This window comes from Pteropus medius, unplaced genomic scaffold (genome assembly GCF_902729225.1).
Source record: "Pteropus medius unplaced genomic scaffold, Ma_sr-lr_union100, whole genome shotgun sequence".
Classification (NCBI taxonomy): domain Eukaryota; kingdom Metazoa; phylum Chordata; class Mammalia; order Chiroptera; family Pteropodidae; genus Pteropus; species Pteropus medius.
This window is the reverse complement of record NW_024346980.1, coordinates 325,333-339,983: the sequence shown is the minus strand read 5'-3', so window position 1 is coordinate 339,983 and position 14,651 is coordinate 325,333. Positions and strand designations below refer to the sequence as shown.

The 14,651-nt window shown below is 66.1% G+C and overlaps 1 protein-coding gene across 2 annotated transcripts; it reads left to right on the top strand.

Annotated features, from left to right (window-relative positions):
• Positions 1 to 91: 91 nt before the first annotated feature.
• Positions 92 to 14,304, top strand: ACAP3 (ArfGAP with coiled-coil, ankyrin repeat and PH domains 3). 2 transcript variants are annotated; one of them, XM_039876799.1, is made up of 24 exons: positions 92 to 245; positions 3,722 to 3,779; positions 4,535 to 4,654; positions 4,817 to 4,870; positions 5,984 to 6,042; positions 6,640 to 6,823; positions 7,310 to 7,354; positions 7,456 to 7,551; positions 7,626 to 7,700; positions 8,211 to 8,222; positions 8,829 to 8,941; positions 9,028 to 9,079; positions 9,293 to 9,393; positions 9,466 to 9,577; positions 9,823 to 10,031; positions 10,114 to 10,183; positions 10,272 to 10,366; positions 10,448 to 10,650; positions 10,804 to 10,908; positions 11,865 to 11,972; positions 12,079 to 12,299; positions 12,483 to 12,592; positions 12,675 to 12,785; positions 12,862 to 14,304. In XM_039876799.1, exons 1-24 carry the CDS (start codon positions 199 to 201, stop codon positions 13,007 to 13,009), a joined length of 2,508 nt encoding a protein of 835 aa, XP_039732733.1. In that variant the 5' UTR covers positions 92 to 198; the 3' UTR covers positions 13,010 to 14,304. The 2 variants fall into 2 exon arrangements, with proteins under 2 accessions (XP_039732733.1, XP_039732734.1); XM_039876800.1 differs by having other exon boundaries at positions 11,874 to 11,972; positions 12,862 to 13,009.
• Positions 14,305 to 14,651: the final 347 nt, after the last annotated feature.

Below are 14,651 nucleotides of genomic sequence, written 5' to 3'. Positions count from 1 at the left end.
CGCGCTGCGGACTTTGGCGACGCTCCCCAGCAGTGACAGGCGGGGCGGGGCGGCGGCGCCGCGGCCTCATTCCGGGGCGGGCGGGCGCGGGGCGCGGAGCGCGGCGCGGGCGGGCGGACAGGCGGGCCGGGCCGGCCAAGGATGCCGCTCGGGGCGCCGCGGTCCTCGTGCCAGTGAGCGCCGCGCGCCGCCGCAGCCATGACGGTGGAGTTCGAGGAGTGTATCAAGGACTCGCCTCGCTTCAGGTGCGCCCGCGGGGCGCGCCCTTTGTGGTCGCCAGGGTCGCCGCCCCCTTGGGACACCCGGGGCGACCGGGGGATGGGCGCGGGGCGGGGACATCTGTGCCGCCTTTGTGCCCGGCGCGGAAGCCGGTGTCGGGTGCTGGAGGACCCCGCCTCGGACAAAGCCCGCAGCGCTCCGGCCGATGGGCCGGAACAAAAGATGCCCCTTGTGTTGGTCACCTCGCGCGGAGAATGCGCGCGCTGGGGCGGGACTGCCGCCGGCCCGGCCACCTCCCCGTGGGAGTGTCCATCCTCGCTTTGTGTCTGCACCTTCGTGCTAGCCACCTGCACAAGGCTGAGACCGTCCCCGGCCCTGCGGTCCCGCTCTCGTTAGAGCTATATGGGCGTGTGGGGCGGCTGTCCCTGGAGTCTGTCTTGGTCCGTGTGCCCAGAGCCTTGCATGTGGGACAGGGAACTGGAGCCACGTGTAGGGACTGGGGCTGGCTGCTTGGCTGGGGTGTCCTAAGGAGCCTGGAGGGGTGGGGGCTGGGCTGAGCAGACTGGCTGTCAGGTTCTGGTGAGAGGTTTTGGGTTGTGGCCCACCCTGAGTTGATGTTTTTAGCCCTTCCTGGGAGTGCAGCGTGCTCATCCGTAGACCCCAAGTGCTCACGATTGTGCACATCTGCCTTAACGGAGTGCCAGGTGCACAAGTGTGAGCTATGTCGGTCTGCGCTCTCTCGAGGGGCCACAGCTTGGACGTGAATGTGTGGTGAGCTGCAGCCTTGTGCTGGCACGCTTGCGTGTGTGCAGATTAGTGATGGGTGCACACGTGTGTGCACGTGTCAGCTCTCAGTGTGGACACATACACATACTGTGTGTTTATCGTGCTCATGAGTGTTGGCACTAAACACACGTTACTTTGCTTGTGTGTATCCCAGCACTGGGTACACGCATCTCTGCACATGTGTGTCTGCGTATGTCCGGTGTCACTGCCAATCTAGTGCATGCACACTAGATTGCACATAAGCATATCTACCATGCCTTTGCACATGTGTGCTTGCTCGTGTGCGTATGTGTGTGTGCATGCTGGATCTCTGGGATGTGCCGGCAAGAGGGCCTGTGTGTGGGTGCACCAGTGGGCCTCAGCATGGGTGCTCTTCCCGTGGGTCTCTGGAGCCAGCCCCCTGCACAGCCGCCTCACAGGGACTCATTGACAAAGGTCTGGCGGGGCTGGAGTGAGGGGCCTGGTTGGTCCCTAGTGGCCTAGGCCCTGGCAGAGAGGTGGGGGCGATCCTCTGAGTTCTCCTCGCCTCTGTTGCTGCCTAATCGAGGGCAGGGGTGTGAGCAGCTCAGGCCCCCACCATTGCCCGCTGTCCCCCAGGACCCAGGCTATAGGGGCAGTGGAGCCAGGCCTCAGCCTGGGTCCTGGCTGGGTCCTGGCTGAGGCATCCTAGCCTTGTCCTGGCCCCTTGCGTGGAAGGGTCCAGGCCTACCTTGTCCAGTCAGATTGGGGTCACCGGCACCCCATACACCTCCAGGCCTTCCCTCCCACACCAGCCTGCTCTGTCTGTGACACCCGCAGTGGGTGCGGTGGCTTTGCCATGCTTCCTCTGGCAGGGAGGGGCTGCCCTGTGGAAGTGCCCAGCCGGGCCTGGGGGAGGGGCTGAGTAGAGTCGCCCGGGCCCTGCGCCTCAGAAGCTGCACTCTGGGTTTCGGGGCTGGGCTGAGATTTAGTGGGGCTTCGAGGCCACCCTGAGGTCTCCTTGTCCACTCACCCTCAGGTGCAGAAGAGGATGTAACCTGGGCTTCCTGGCAGCTGGCCCTGAGCGTGGCAGGGTGGGGCAGGCCAGGAGGATGTGGTCAGTGATGTGGGGACAGATGGCCCAGCTCTGGGAAGGGGACCCTGCCCGTAGGTTCCTCACCTGGGGAGATACCCACAACCCCCATGCACATGGCTTGGAGCGGGGCATCCACACTCTCCCAGACAGGCCTGGGCCTCCACCCACCCCTTGTTCTTGGTGCCCCCTCCTCTGGGTGGGGCTTTAGGTGCTGAGTCATGGCTTTGGGAGGTGTGGCGGCCTCTCCCTTCTCCCCATCCTCCAAGCTTTGGGAAGAAATCCTGGAGGGAAGGCAGCAGAGAAGGCCCAGGGTCCTGGGAGGCCAGGGAGGGGAGAGCTGGCACACTGGCTCCTGGTGCAGCCCTGCCCTCGCCGCTGTCCAGGGACCAGGCAGCTGCCCAGGGCACTTGGGGTGGCTGAGGCTCCGAGGCCATGTCTCCGTCTGCAGCATGCTCTCCTGGATGGGTGGTCCTTCCCTGCCCTGGGACCTTCTGAGGGGGAGGGGAGAGGCTAGAGTGTGGTCAGCCCCCTGCAGTTGGCCACACCTCAGGCAGTTCAGGCCGGGCTGCTGACGGGCTGTTCTGGCTGGACTGCAGGGCACCCTGCTGATGTCTGGGCCACCTCAGGTCCAAGCAGATGTCCCCTGAGCCCCTGAGGAGCCCCAGTCCCACCAGGGTGACTGGTGAGGACCTTACAAGGTCCTGGTTGGGGCGCCCGGTGCCCTCACAGCTCCTAACGGAGATCGTGCTGAGCTGCACCCCACGTGAGGGACTTGCCCTGCCTGGGCCTGGGGAACCCTGGGAACACGCCCCTCTGCTGCCGGCTTACCTCCGCCCACCCACCTGAGACCTGTCCCTGGAGGCCTGCCTCTCACCCCTGGACTGAGCCCCATTCCCATTGTCCCTTGTCCCCAGGGGGCCAGATGGGCCCGGCTCACCAGCTGAGGAGGTTGGGGGGGCACCAGGATCCTGGCCCCATTTCCCTATTTCCTGTTCCCGGAGCATGGGGGTCACGTGCCCGACCCATCTGCCTCTGCCTTCCGGGGATTCTCCCAGTGGCTCCTCTGGTGACGTCATGCATTAACTCTCCCCTCCCCAGACAGCCCACCGTCAGGCTGCCCAGGGGGAGGGGGTCCTCCAGAGCCTGACCCACCCCTCTGGGCAGACCGTGCCATTCAGTGTTCTGAGGGTGGGGGACTCAGGGTCTCTGGGAACCAGAGACAGCGACTGCCCAGTGCTCTGGGCTTTGGCCAGACAAGCTTGCTCCTGGGCCAAAGGTGCCAGGCTGGGGTGGGGGTCAACTCTGGGCCCTGGAGAGAGATGGGCACTGGGCAGGAGGATGGCCAGCAAGGCTGGTCCCTGCCCCACACGTGTACCTGTCCTAAGGGCCACAGCAGCCGGACCCCAGATGGGGCATCACATCTGACTGGGGTGTAGTAGGCGCTGAGTGTCTCTGGAGTCAGCTGGACCTGGGTCCCTGTCCAGGCCCCTCCTTCTTGGGTGGTGGCTGAGTCTCCCAGCCTCCATTCCTGGCCTGTCTGAGGGGTATGGGGTGGGAAGGGGGCCCACAGGAGCAAGTGGCCTTCAGCCGAGCAGCCACTTCACACCCGGTGCCAGCGCGCTGGCTGCAGGCTGACCACCGGCCACCCTGTCCCCATTGCAGGGCGACCGTCGATGAGGTGGAGACAGATGTGGTCGAGATCGAGGCCAAACTGGACAAGGTGAGGGAGGGCGGGGCGCACTTGGTGTAGGGCTGCCGTCTGCTCCAGCTCCTGGCCACCTGTGCGTGTGCACGCGTGGGGTCGCGCGTGTGATCACGTGTGTGTGAGTGTGTCTGCTCCTGTGCCCGGTCACCTGTGCGTGTGCACGCGTGGGGTCGCGTGTGTGAGCGCGTGTGTGTTGCACATGGGGCGTGCAGCCTGTGTGTCCTGCACGAGACGTGGCCGTGTCCCCCACTTGCCCCAACTGCCTTCTGTGCCTGTCCCAAGTGCCATGGTGCCCACACACGGTGTCTGCCCCTAGGTCTCCCATCAAGTGGGGGTGGGCCTTGGTGAGTTCCCTACAGCCTTGTCTTTGGGGGAGGAGACAGCTGCTGGGGGCTGAGCCTCTGAGTGACTGGGTTGAGGGCTAAGGGGAGAGGTAGGGGAGGCAGGTGGGGCAGCGTCCCTGAGCCCCACACCGGCCAGTCCTGCTGACCCTTGGCTGGCATCACGTGCCTACGCCAGCCCCAGGTTCTCTGCTCAGGGCATCCCTGTCCTGCTCCAACCTGCTGCTCTGGAGCCGAGGCCCCGGTGGCACAGCGGGCTGGGGGTGAGGGTGGGCAGTACTGGCCCCTCTGCAGCCTCGAGCAGCTCCAGGGCAGCCGTGTTCTGGTTCCGATGGGCCCTGAGCTGCGTCTGGCTGTCCCGGCTCCCGGTGGCGGCCAGGGCCGGTGCAGGCGGGCCACGTGAGTGCTGTTCCCCCGTCTCATCCGCAGCTGGTCAAGCTGTGCAGCGGCATGATCGAGGCTGGCAAGGCCTACGTCACAACCAACAGGCTCTTCGTGAGCGGCGTCCGAGACCTGTCTCAGCAATGCCAGGGTGACAGCGTCATCTCGGTGAGGGGCTGCTGACCTTTGACCTCCAGCCAAGGGCAGCATGGGAAGGCAGCCCCTTGAGGGTGTCAAGGCCCTGGGAGCAGGGGTGGCTCTGTGGCCCGTGGCTGGGAGGTGCTGGCCCTCCCATCTGAGTGGGCGGGTCTCCCTCCCCCGCCCCCCCAGGAATGTCTGCAGAGGTTTGGAGACAGCCTGCAGGAGATGGTCAACTACCACATGGTGAGCGCGGCCGGGCCGGCGGGGGGCCCGTCTTCCTTCCTTGCCCCGCTGTCCCGCTGTCCGGCTGTCCCAGGCCAGGCTGCCCCGCTGGCTCCTCGCAGGCCCCGCCCAGCCTGGACGGCTCTCAGGGCTGGCTCTGAGGAAGCTGAGCTGGCTCCGGGGGAGGCCGTTTTTCAGCTCTTCTAGTCTGCGGGTGGCGGGACTACATGAGGTGCTCTGCTGTGTCCCCGGTGAGGGCCAGACAGTAGGGAAGGTGAGGGAGGTGGGGTCAGGGTGGGTGAGGCCTTGGGGTCTATCCAGACCCCCCCACCCAGGCCGGGGTCTCTGGTTAAGCATCTCCCAGGCTGACCCCACAGCCCCTAGGTGACTCCCGACCTCACTGCTACCCGGGATGGGTCTGGGTCACACGGAGCAGGGCCCGAGGCCATGTGGCTGGTGGGATGGAGGCCTGGGAACCAGAGCCCCAGACTAAACAAGGAGCCCCACCCGCTGCAGAGGAAGTTCAGGAATAAACAGCTCAGAACAGGCCCTCCTGTCCTGTCCTGTCTGTCTGTCTGTCTGTCTGTCTGTCTGTCTGCTTCCGGATAGGGCCCAGCCCTCCTGCCACGTGGGGGGGTCTGATGCTGGGTGTCGCCAGTGCTATGGGAAGCCCTCTAGCTCCCAGCATCCAGCCCAACCCCGCCCCCCAGGCCAGGTCCCTGGGGAACTCAGGCTCAGACTCAACCCTTTCTACCACAGGGCTGGTCATCCTCAAGGTAGCCTCCCATGGCTAGGGGGTGCCGGGTGTCACTAGGTGCCCTGTGTGTGCCTGCCCTGTCCAGGCCAGTGTGGGGTGCGGCCGTAGGAGGAGGCCGATCTGGGATGGCTTTGCCCCGTCTTTCTGACAGCCAGGAGGGGAGCTGGGCAGGTGGTCACAGCTGTTGCTTCTGGGCGTCAACCCAGGCCTAGGGTTGCACCCAGTCCCCTGGACCCTGTGAGGTAGCTCTGTGGGATAACCAGCTGGGGCCCAGGAAGGGCTGGGGGGCTTTCCCTTGTTCTCACCTGGGGGACTGGGGCCTGGCCTCGGGTGTGTGGGGACAGACTCGTGACACTCCGTTCTCCCTCGGCTCCCAGATCCTGTTTGACCAGGCACAGAGGTCCGTGCGGCAGCAGCTCCACAACTTCGTCAAAGAGTGAGTGGCCCAAGGCCCTCAGGCGAGGGAGGCCTGGCCATTCCCGGGGGAGCTAATGGTGACACCTGCACTGGAGTGGGTGCACGCACAGTGCTTGATCTCGTGGCCTAGGGCCTGCTTGGGAGGGGCCTTTGTCCAAGGCCTCAGGCTCTGGGGGCTCAGCAGGGCAAAGGCTGGAGGTGGGACAGGCTGGAGGGCCCCAGGAGAGGGGCGAGGGTTGTGGGAGGGGCTGAGGGCAGGGCGAGAGTCTCAGCTCCACACCTGCGTATGCAGTTGGGGTGTCCAGGAGACGCCCGTGTGGTGTCGCGTTGAGGTTGGGTACACACGTCTGGAGTCAGGGAGGAGGCTGGGTCACCCCAGGCTGGACCAGTCTTGGGGGTGAGGTGGTGAAGGGCAAGGGGAGGCCCTGGACCAGGGTAGGGGGTCTGGGTGGGGGAGGCCCAGGTGGTGGCTGCAGGAGAGTGGGCAAGAAGGCCAGAGAGGGAGGCCACCCAGGAGCACGGAGCGTGGCCGGGAGCAGAGGGAGGGTGTTTCATGGGGGTGAGAGACCACACGTCCGTCCTCCTGGGACCCCTGACCGACGCTTGCCATCCCTAGGGACGTGCGTAAGTTCAAAGAGACTAAGAAGCAGTTCGACAAAGTGCGGGAGGACTTGGAGCTGTCCCTGGCGAGGAACGCCCAGGCCCCACGGCACCGGCCGCATGAGGTGGAGGAGGCCACAGGTGCCCTGACCGTCACCCGCAAGTGCTTCCGCCACCTGGCATTGGACTACGTGCTCCAGGTCAGCGCCCGGCGCCGAGTGTGGGTCCCAGGGGCTGTGGGGGGTCCTGAGGGCAGGTGGACTGGCGTGTGGGGGAGTCCTGAGGGCGGGTGGACCTGCCATCAAGAGGCGCCTCTGGCTCCAGAAAACCTGCACTGTCAGGTCTTGGGAAGTAACATGGTAGGGCAGGCAAAGCCCAGATGGGACGGGGCCCGCGGGGGCTGCAGGCCGCAGGGGCCGAGGCCCAGGATACCTGGCGGAGGGACTTCGAGGGACTCGGAGCAGGGATGGGAATGCCTAGCTTTGCCCCTGGGGAGGACGTGACGTCCCGACATGGGAAAGGACACCAGGCCTGTGAGAGGAGGGGCCGGGCACAAGTGCAGGGAGCTGAAGACGAGCAGGGGGTCTCAGGGAACCACAGCAGCCGGAGTGGACTCTGTGGCAAGGTACAGGCCACAGGCTACCTCGGCCCTGACATCCTTTGCCTGCTCACTTCTCCCCTGGCAGATCAACGTCCTGCAGGCCAAGAAGAAGTTTGAGATCTTGGATTCTGTGAGTGCCTGGTGAGGGCAGGCGGGGCTTGTCCTGGAGCACAGGCGTGTGCTGGGTGTGGGCACACAGGAGGGGCCTGTCTCACCTGTGCCGCCCTGCAGATGCTGTCTTTCATGCACGCCCAGTACAGCTTCTTCCAGCAGGGCTACAGCCTGCTGCACCAGCTGGACCCCTACATGAAGAAGCTGGCAGCCGAGGTGAGCCTGGGGGGCAGGGTGGGACCGGGGCCTGGGTTCCGGGCGTCCCTTTACTTCCTCGATGCTCCCCACAGCTGGACCAGCTGGTGATCGACTCCGCAGTGGAGAAGCGGGAGATGGAGCACAGGCACGCGGCCATCCAGCAGCGGGTGAGGCCTGCAGCCTGACCCACGCGCGTGCGCAGGACCCCGAGAGGCCACTGCCCTGAAGCCTCTCCGTACTGCTGCCTGAGGAGGCCCCCCGTGCACTCACACTATGTCCCTTTCCCCAGGCCTGCCCCCTCCGCAGGGGTCCCCCTCCTCAGGGGACTCGCCACTATGGAGAAAGAGGGGTGGCTCTGTGGTCACTTAGAGGCCAGGACTGGGTGGGCAGGGGGCCAGCCCCTCAGCTCACAGATGCTGGGGCTGCAGCTGGGACCCGGATCCCCTTCCTTCAAGGCCAGGGGTAGCCTGTGGGGCCTCAGTCCTTGGCTCCTACTCGGGCCTCATCACTTACTGCCAGACGGTTGCCCCCACATTGCCCGGGGCGGGGGTGGGCTGCAGGCAGGAGCTGCCATTTCAGGATCACTGAGCGGGGATGGGTGCAGGGTGGGAGGCAGAGCTGTCACTCACTGGTGCTGTCTCCCTTCTCCCCCTCCTCCTGCTCTGCCTACCCCACAGACGCTGCTGCAGGTGAGTGGGCATCCACTCTGGGGGGGAGGAGTGGAGGGAGGACGACCAGGCGGGGCTGCCGCCCTCCCGCCCTGCACGCTTCAGCACCAAGGACACCTCTGCAGCCTCAGAGCTCCCCAGGCGTCTGTGGGCACTTCGCTGCGAGCCTGGCGGCTGGCACTGGCAAGGGCATAGGCTGAGCCGGGACGCGCCCCCGTGGGAGCAGCAGCAGCTGTCCCTTCCTGCCCCCTCTCAGCCAGGGGAGCAGGTGGCTAGGCCTCCTCTCCCACCGCCGGACACACAGGACAGCACTCAGTGTCTCCCCGGCTGCCTGAATGGAGCTCTGTCAGGCCAGCGGAGCAGACCCAGCTGGCGACGTGAATGGGGCACTCAGGGTGGGGGAGGCAGCTTCCTTCCTGACCCCAGAGCCTGCCAGCCCTATGAGGCTGAGGCGGGTGCTGGGGCTCTTGGGCCCAGGGGTTTGGGACAGGGGCCTTGCTCAGGTCAGGAAGTGGCTGGGAAGAGCACTGCCCTTGTCCACCTGGCCTTTGACGGAGCCTGGGATGGCACAGTGTCCTCACAGCCGGGGGCGGGCACTCACTGGGGCCCGGCTCCGACTGCCCCCAGGACTTCTCCTATGATGAGCCCAAAGCAGAGTTCGACGTGGATGCGCCCAGTGGTGTGGTGATGGAGGGCTACCTCTTTAAGAGGGCCAGCAACGCCTTCAAGACGTGGAACCGGTGAGGGAGGGCCTTTCCCCAGGGGACAATGGGGCAGACGGAGGCCGGCCCTGCCTGACCCTGTCCTGACCCATCCACCTGCCCAGGCGCTGGTTCTCCATCCAGAATAGTCAGCTGGTCTACCAGAAGAAGCTGAAGGTGCGCTGCAGGACCCCCTGCACTTGGGCCCTGGGCTGGGCTGGGCTGATCGGCGGGGTTCACATAGGACCAAGGACACTGCCGGGCACCAAAGCCAAAGCGTCAGGGGACAGAGAGCACTTGGGTCTCAGACAGTCCGTGTCTCTGAGGCGGAGCATTCGGCGGTTGGTCAGGGCTGGGCGCCAGTGTGAGGGCCACGTGTGCCACCTGCAGGACGTGCTGACCGTGGTGGTGGACGACCTCCGCCTGTGCTCCGTGAAGCCGTGCGAGGACATCGAGCGGAGGTTCTGCTTCGAAGTCGTGTCGCCCACCAAGTGAGGAGGCGCAGCCCTGGGGGGCTGGGGAGGGGGTGCCTGCTGCTCGGCCTGATGGGTCCCTTTGCCCAGGAGCTGCATGCTGCAGGCTGACTCAGAGAAGCTGCGGCAGGCCTGGGTCCACGCTGTGCAAGCCAGCATCGCCTCCGCCTACCGGGAGAGCCCAGACAGCTGCTACGGCGAGGTGTGGCCCTCCCAGCACCCTCCACGCGTGTGCACGCGGCCCCCACAGGCTGCGTGCGAGTGTGTGTGTGCATGTGCATGTGTGTGTGCTGTGTGCGTGAGTTTGCGTGCACACACACGTGTGCGGGCTTTGCTTCAGGGGCCCTTGCCTGAGCTGGCATCTCTGGCTGGGAGGAGGGGGGTACCTGCTGGGGAAACCAAGGCTGGAGCTCCCCTAGGGCTGAGTGGCCCTCGCACCGTCCCCAGAGGCTGGACCGCACAGCGTCCCCATCCACAAGCAGCATCGACTCCGCCACGGACTTTCGGGAGCGTGGCGCCAAGGGCGAGAGCGCCCTGCAGCGCATGCAGAGTGTGGCTGGCAACGGCCAGTGTGGCGACTGTGGCCAGCCAGACCCCCGCTGGGCCAGCATCAACCTGGGCGTGCTGCTCTGCATCGAGTGCTCAGGCATCCACAGGTAGGCTCACCAGGCAGCTGGGCTGGGGTGCTGGGACTGAGCCCTGCCCCCACTCACCCCTGCCTGCCCGCTTCCGGTCCAGGAGCCTGGGTGTCCACTGCTCCAAGGTGCGGTCGCTGACGCTGGACTCGTGGGAGCCAGAGCTGCTGAAGGTGTGTGGGGCCATCGCAGGCCTGTGCGGGGCGGTCAGGTTGGGGTCTGTGAGCTGCGGCTGAGGCCTGCACACCTGTCTCCTGCTAGCTGATGTGCGAGCTCGGGAACAGCACCATGAACCAGATCTATGAGGCCCAGTGTGAGGGGCCGGGCAGCAGGAAGCCCACGGCCAGCAGCCCCAGGTGAGGTGGGGGCAGCGTGGGCAGGGGCAGGGGCACGGAGCCGCAGCCGTGAGTGCGGCCTCATGTACACCCCTGGTCCAGGCAGGACAAGGAGGCCTGGATCAAGGACAAGTATGTAGAAAAGAAGTTCCTGCGGAAGCCGCCCCTGGCACCGGCCCGGGAGGCCCCACGGCGCTGGCGGGCGCGGAAGTGCCAGCGCCACCACGGCTCCCCGCGCGCCCCCACCGCCCGCCGCAAGGGCCGGATGGAGCCTGTCCTGCCCTCCGTGGCTGCTCTGTGCTCAGGTAGGCGGGCTGCACCCTCAGCTCACACGCCTGGTCAGGGTGGTGACCGGGCCTCCAGGCCCCAGACCCCAGGGCGGTCTGAGTGGGGCGGGGGAGGAGGCAGGGCTCGGGGCCCCCAGCGTGACGGGGTCTCCATGTCCCGCCCCTGCACAGGCGCCCTGGAGCGTAGGTTCCGCCGGGATTCCCTTTTCTGCCCGGATGAGCTGGACTCCCTCTTCTCCTATTTTGACGCAGGGGCCGCTGCGGCTGGTCCGCGCAGTAAGTGCTGTGGATGCCCCGAGCCTTGCCGGGGCCTCAGAGCAGGCGGACGTCTGTGGGCCACATGGGCGTCCTTCCAAGGAGGGACTGGGCTGGGGCGGTGGTGCGGCAGGACTCTGGTCTGGGGCTGAGGAAAATCGAGGGTCAAGCCAGGGCCAAGACTGGGGTGGTATTTCGAGGGGCTGAGGGTTATTTGGCCACTGACTTGGGTGCCACGACCCTCGAGTGATACGTGAGTGTGGGTGTGCTGTGTGCACACAAGAGCATGGTGTGTGTGTCGCTGAGTGTGCATGCAGGTGTGTACATGTGCACGTGCGTGCTGAGGGCCCGGACAGCCGGGTGCTGGAGCCAGCTCGTGAGAGACGATGGTGCACCTCCTCCCACCCCTCACGGAGCTGGGCAAACGAGACAAGCAGGGCTGTCTCCCGAGGGCTGCCAGCTAATGGTTTATCAGGTCCCCTGGCCTGGGCAGTGTGAGCAGAAGGCACAGACCAGGTCCAGGAATTGGCAGGGCTGATAAGGGTGACAGTGGGGTGCCCACGAGCAGCAGAGGGCGCTGCGTCACCATCCCCGGGCCTGGGGCTCTTCTGCCAGGGCTGCCCTGAGAGCTTGGCCTGCGGCTCCTGCAGTGTTGCCTGGGGGGCACCCCCTCCAGGGCTTGGGCACGACCCCCTCACTGGGCAGCAACCTCTCTGCAGGCACTGGCCACGAACAGGGCTGAGCACCCACAGCCTGCACATGCCCGCCCATCCTGCCGGGCTGACCCACCAGAGGCTGGGCGTCCACAGGGGCTGCCCTTGGCGTTTTTGAGCTGTGACTTGTTTTCTGCCCTTTCCTCTCATCCTGAGCGGGGCTGGTCCGGTCCCTGGGGCGTCCTCTGGAGGATGGGTTGGGCCCCTGCTTTTTCCAGGGCTCTGAGAGGAGTCAGGGATGCTCAGAATCCTCTCTGCCCACGGACCATGCAGGTCTGAGCAGCGACAGTGGCCTAGGGGGCAGCTCTGACGGCAGCTCGGACATCCTGGCCTTCAGCACAGGCTCGGTGGTGGACAGCGTCACTGAGGAGGGTGGGTGCGCCTCTCCCTACCTCTGCCCAAGTCACTCCCCAGCCCTCACCCTCCCTGACTGCGGGCCATGCCACCATCCCTGACTGCCCTCCCCCCCCACACACAGAGGGTGCAGAGTCCGAGGAGTCCAGTGGCGAGGCGGACGGAGAGGCGGAGGCCTGGGGCCTGGCGGATGTGCGCGAGCTGCACCCTGGGCTCCTGGCACACCGTGCGGCTCGGACCCGCGACCTCCCCGCGCTGGCGGCAGCGCTGGCCCACGGGGCAGAGGTCAACTGGGCGGACACAGAGGACGAGGGCAAGACGCCGCTGGTGCAGGCCGTGCTCGGGGTGAGCGGAGATGGGCGGTGCCCGGGACACAGGTGCACTCTGACCGTTGGCACCTAAAGGCCTGCCCCTTTGTGGTGGATGCACAGGGCCCCGTGTCCTCCACTGCAGAGCCCCTCTTCTAGGCTGGGGTGGGGGCCCCTGACGGGCCATCCCCTGCTCCGTCTGAACTGCACAGTTCCCCAGGGCTCCCTGATTGTCTGTGAATTCCTCCTGCAAAACGGAGCGGATGTGAACCAAAGAGACAGCCGCGGCCGCGCGCCCCTGCACCACGCCACACTCCTGGGCCACACCGGGTGAGTCGCAGGCGTCCCTTCCTCCCGCCCACAGGGCCTGGATAGCCAGGACCCGCCCCAACTCGTCCCCTCCACCCCTCAGCCAGGTCTGCCTGTTCTTGAAGCGGGGTGCAGACCAGCACGCCTTGGACCAGGAGCAGCAGGACCCTCTGAGCATCGCGATCCAGGAGGCTAACGCGGACATCGTCACGCTGTGAGCGCTGCTAGTGGGCGGGGCGCGGGGCGGGGCGCGGGGCGGGGGCGGCGCCCTCACACTGCGCTTACTCCAGGCTGCGGCTGGCGCGTATGGCGGAGGAGATGCGCGAGGCCGAGGCGCCCCCTGGCCAGCCCGGCCCCCTGGCGGGCAGCAGCCCCACAGAGCTCCAGTACCGCAGGTGCATCCAGGAGTTCATCAGCCTCCACCTGGAGGAGAGCTAGGGTGGGGCGGCCAGGAAGTGGCGGGCCCCGCCCCCGCCCCCCGCCCATGGCCCTGTGGCCCTGCCCCGCAGCCTGGCCCATTTCCCAAGAGCCCTGGTGCCCGGTGCTCCTGGAGCCCCAACAGCCAGCTCTGCCCTCCTCCGAGCTACCCCGACCCCCATGGCCGGGGCGGGACCCCAGCACCGAGTCCTCTGAAGCCCCACTCTCCCCCGGAGGTGCTGCATCTTCTCCAGCCCCTCTCTCTCTGCGGGACCCTATGTCTTCAGGTGACTCTTTCCTCGGGGGCCAGGTTGCCTATGTCACAAATCACTCTCAAGGCTCCATGTCACCTTGTGCCCCCGTCTCTGGGGCCTGTGTCACCTCATGTCCCTCGGCCCCAGAGGCCCATGTCACCTTGAGCCCCTCTGTCCCCGGGGCCCATGTCACCTCATGTCCCCACTCTTATTGCCCCAGACACCGACCTGCTAGTTGGGTCCCTCCTATACACTCCCATACCCCCTCCACTAGGCCCCGGGGCAGGTGGCTGGCCACCAGCCCCTGTGAGGGCAGAAGGGGCAGCCCATCCAGGGAATCAACCCGTGTACCTCACTTAGTGACCCCAGTGTCCAGGCTGGGCTTCTCGGGTGCTGGGGGCCTCTGGCCTGGGGCCTCAGCCCTGGCTGGACGCAGGCGTCCCGAGGCCACGTGGCTGGCCACGCAGGCCCCCATGCTGGATGGCCCTAGACCCATCCCCTGCCTCCTCCAGAGGTGCTTGGCCCAGAGCTGGTGCGCCCAGGACTTTGGCACTTTGCACCCACGCATCTGATGTTTCGTCACAGACTGGATTTTCTACAGCCACCTTGTCCTCACTTTGTCTTGCCTCTTTTCTCCGTGTACTCTGGAGGACCACCTTGACCCGGGCTCTGTCTGCTGTGGGAGTGAGGCTCACTCCCCAGGGCCCACGATGCCTTCTGCCTTCCCCTTTCCTGGAGCCCTGGGGCAGCAGCTGGGCCTCTCCCCAACTCGGGTTCTTGGTCAGGCCAAGGCCAGTCAGCTGGTCACTATGCAAAGGCTGCCCAGGGAGGCTCCATGGGCAGCAAGGTGGGCACTGACCAGGCCCCCCAAGTCTCTCACCTGCTGGCCGTGACCCCTAAAGCAGAATTAATTCCTCCATCTCTCCCTGCTTGAGCTCTGCCCCCACGTCCTCCCCCACTGCCAGCGTCAGGGCCTCGGGCCTGGGCCTCGGGCTGGCAGGACCCATCCCTGCTCTGGATCACACAGTAATAAACTGCCACTTGCACCTGTTGCCTGCCATGGATGGGCTCACATGCCTCACTCTGCTGTCTTAGCTGGGGAGGGGGTGTCTCTGGGTCCCCTGCCTTCCTTGAGGGGTGGCCCTGAGTGGATGTAGTCAGCCAGAACCCAGGGGCCTGGTGGGGAGCCTGGGGCTTCTCCAGTGCACCCTGACTCCTGACCGCCCGGCCCACATCCCCTGCCCCTCTGGCCTGAACTGTGGCTCCTGGTGGGAGCAGCTGGTCACCGACTGGCAAGGATTGTCTGAGCCGGATCTCGCCCCCTGGGCAAGCCCTAGCCTTGCAAGGTAGTCCTATGCCCAATGTCCTTCTGTCCAGAAGTGTCTGTGGCTCCAAGAGGTGTGGAGATG

Coding starts and splice junctions, on each gene's coding strand:
- ACAP3 (XM_039876799.1), top strand. CDS start 199: ATGACGGTGGAGTTCGAGGAGTGTATCAAGGACTCGCCTCGCTTCAG. Junction 8,942..9,027: donor GCCTTCAAGACGTGGAACCG/GTGAGGGAGGGC, acceptor CCACCTGCCCAG/GCGCTGGTTCTCCATCCAGA. Junction 12,593..12,674: donor ACACTCCTGGGCCACACCGG/GTGAGTCGCAGG, acceptor TCCACCCCTCAG/CCAGGTCTGCCTGTTCTTGA.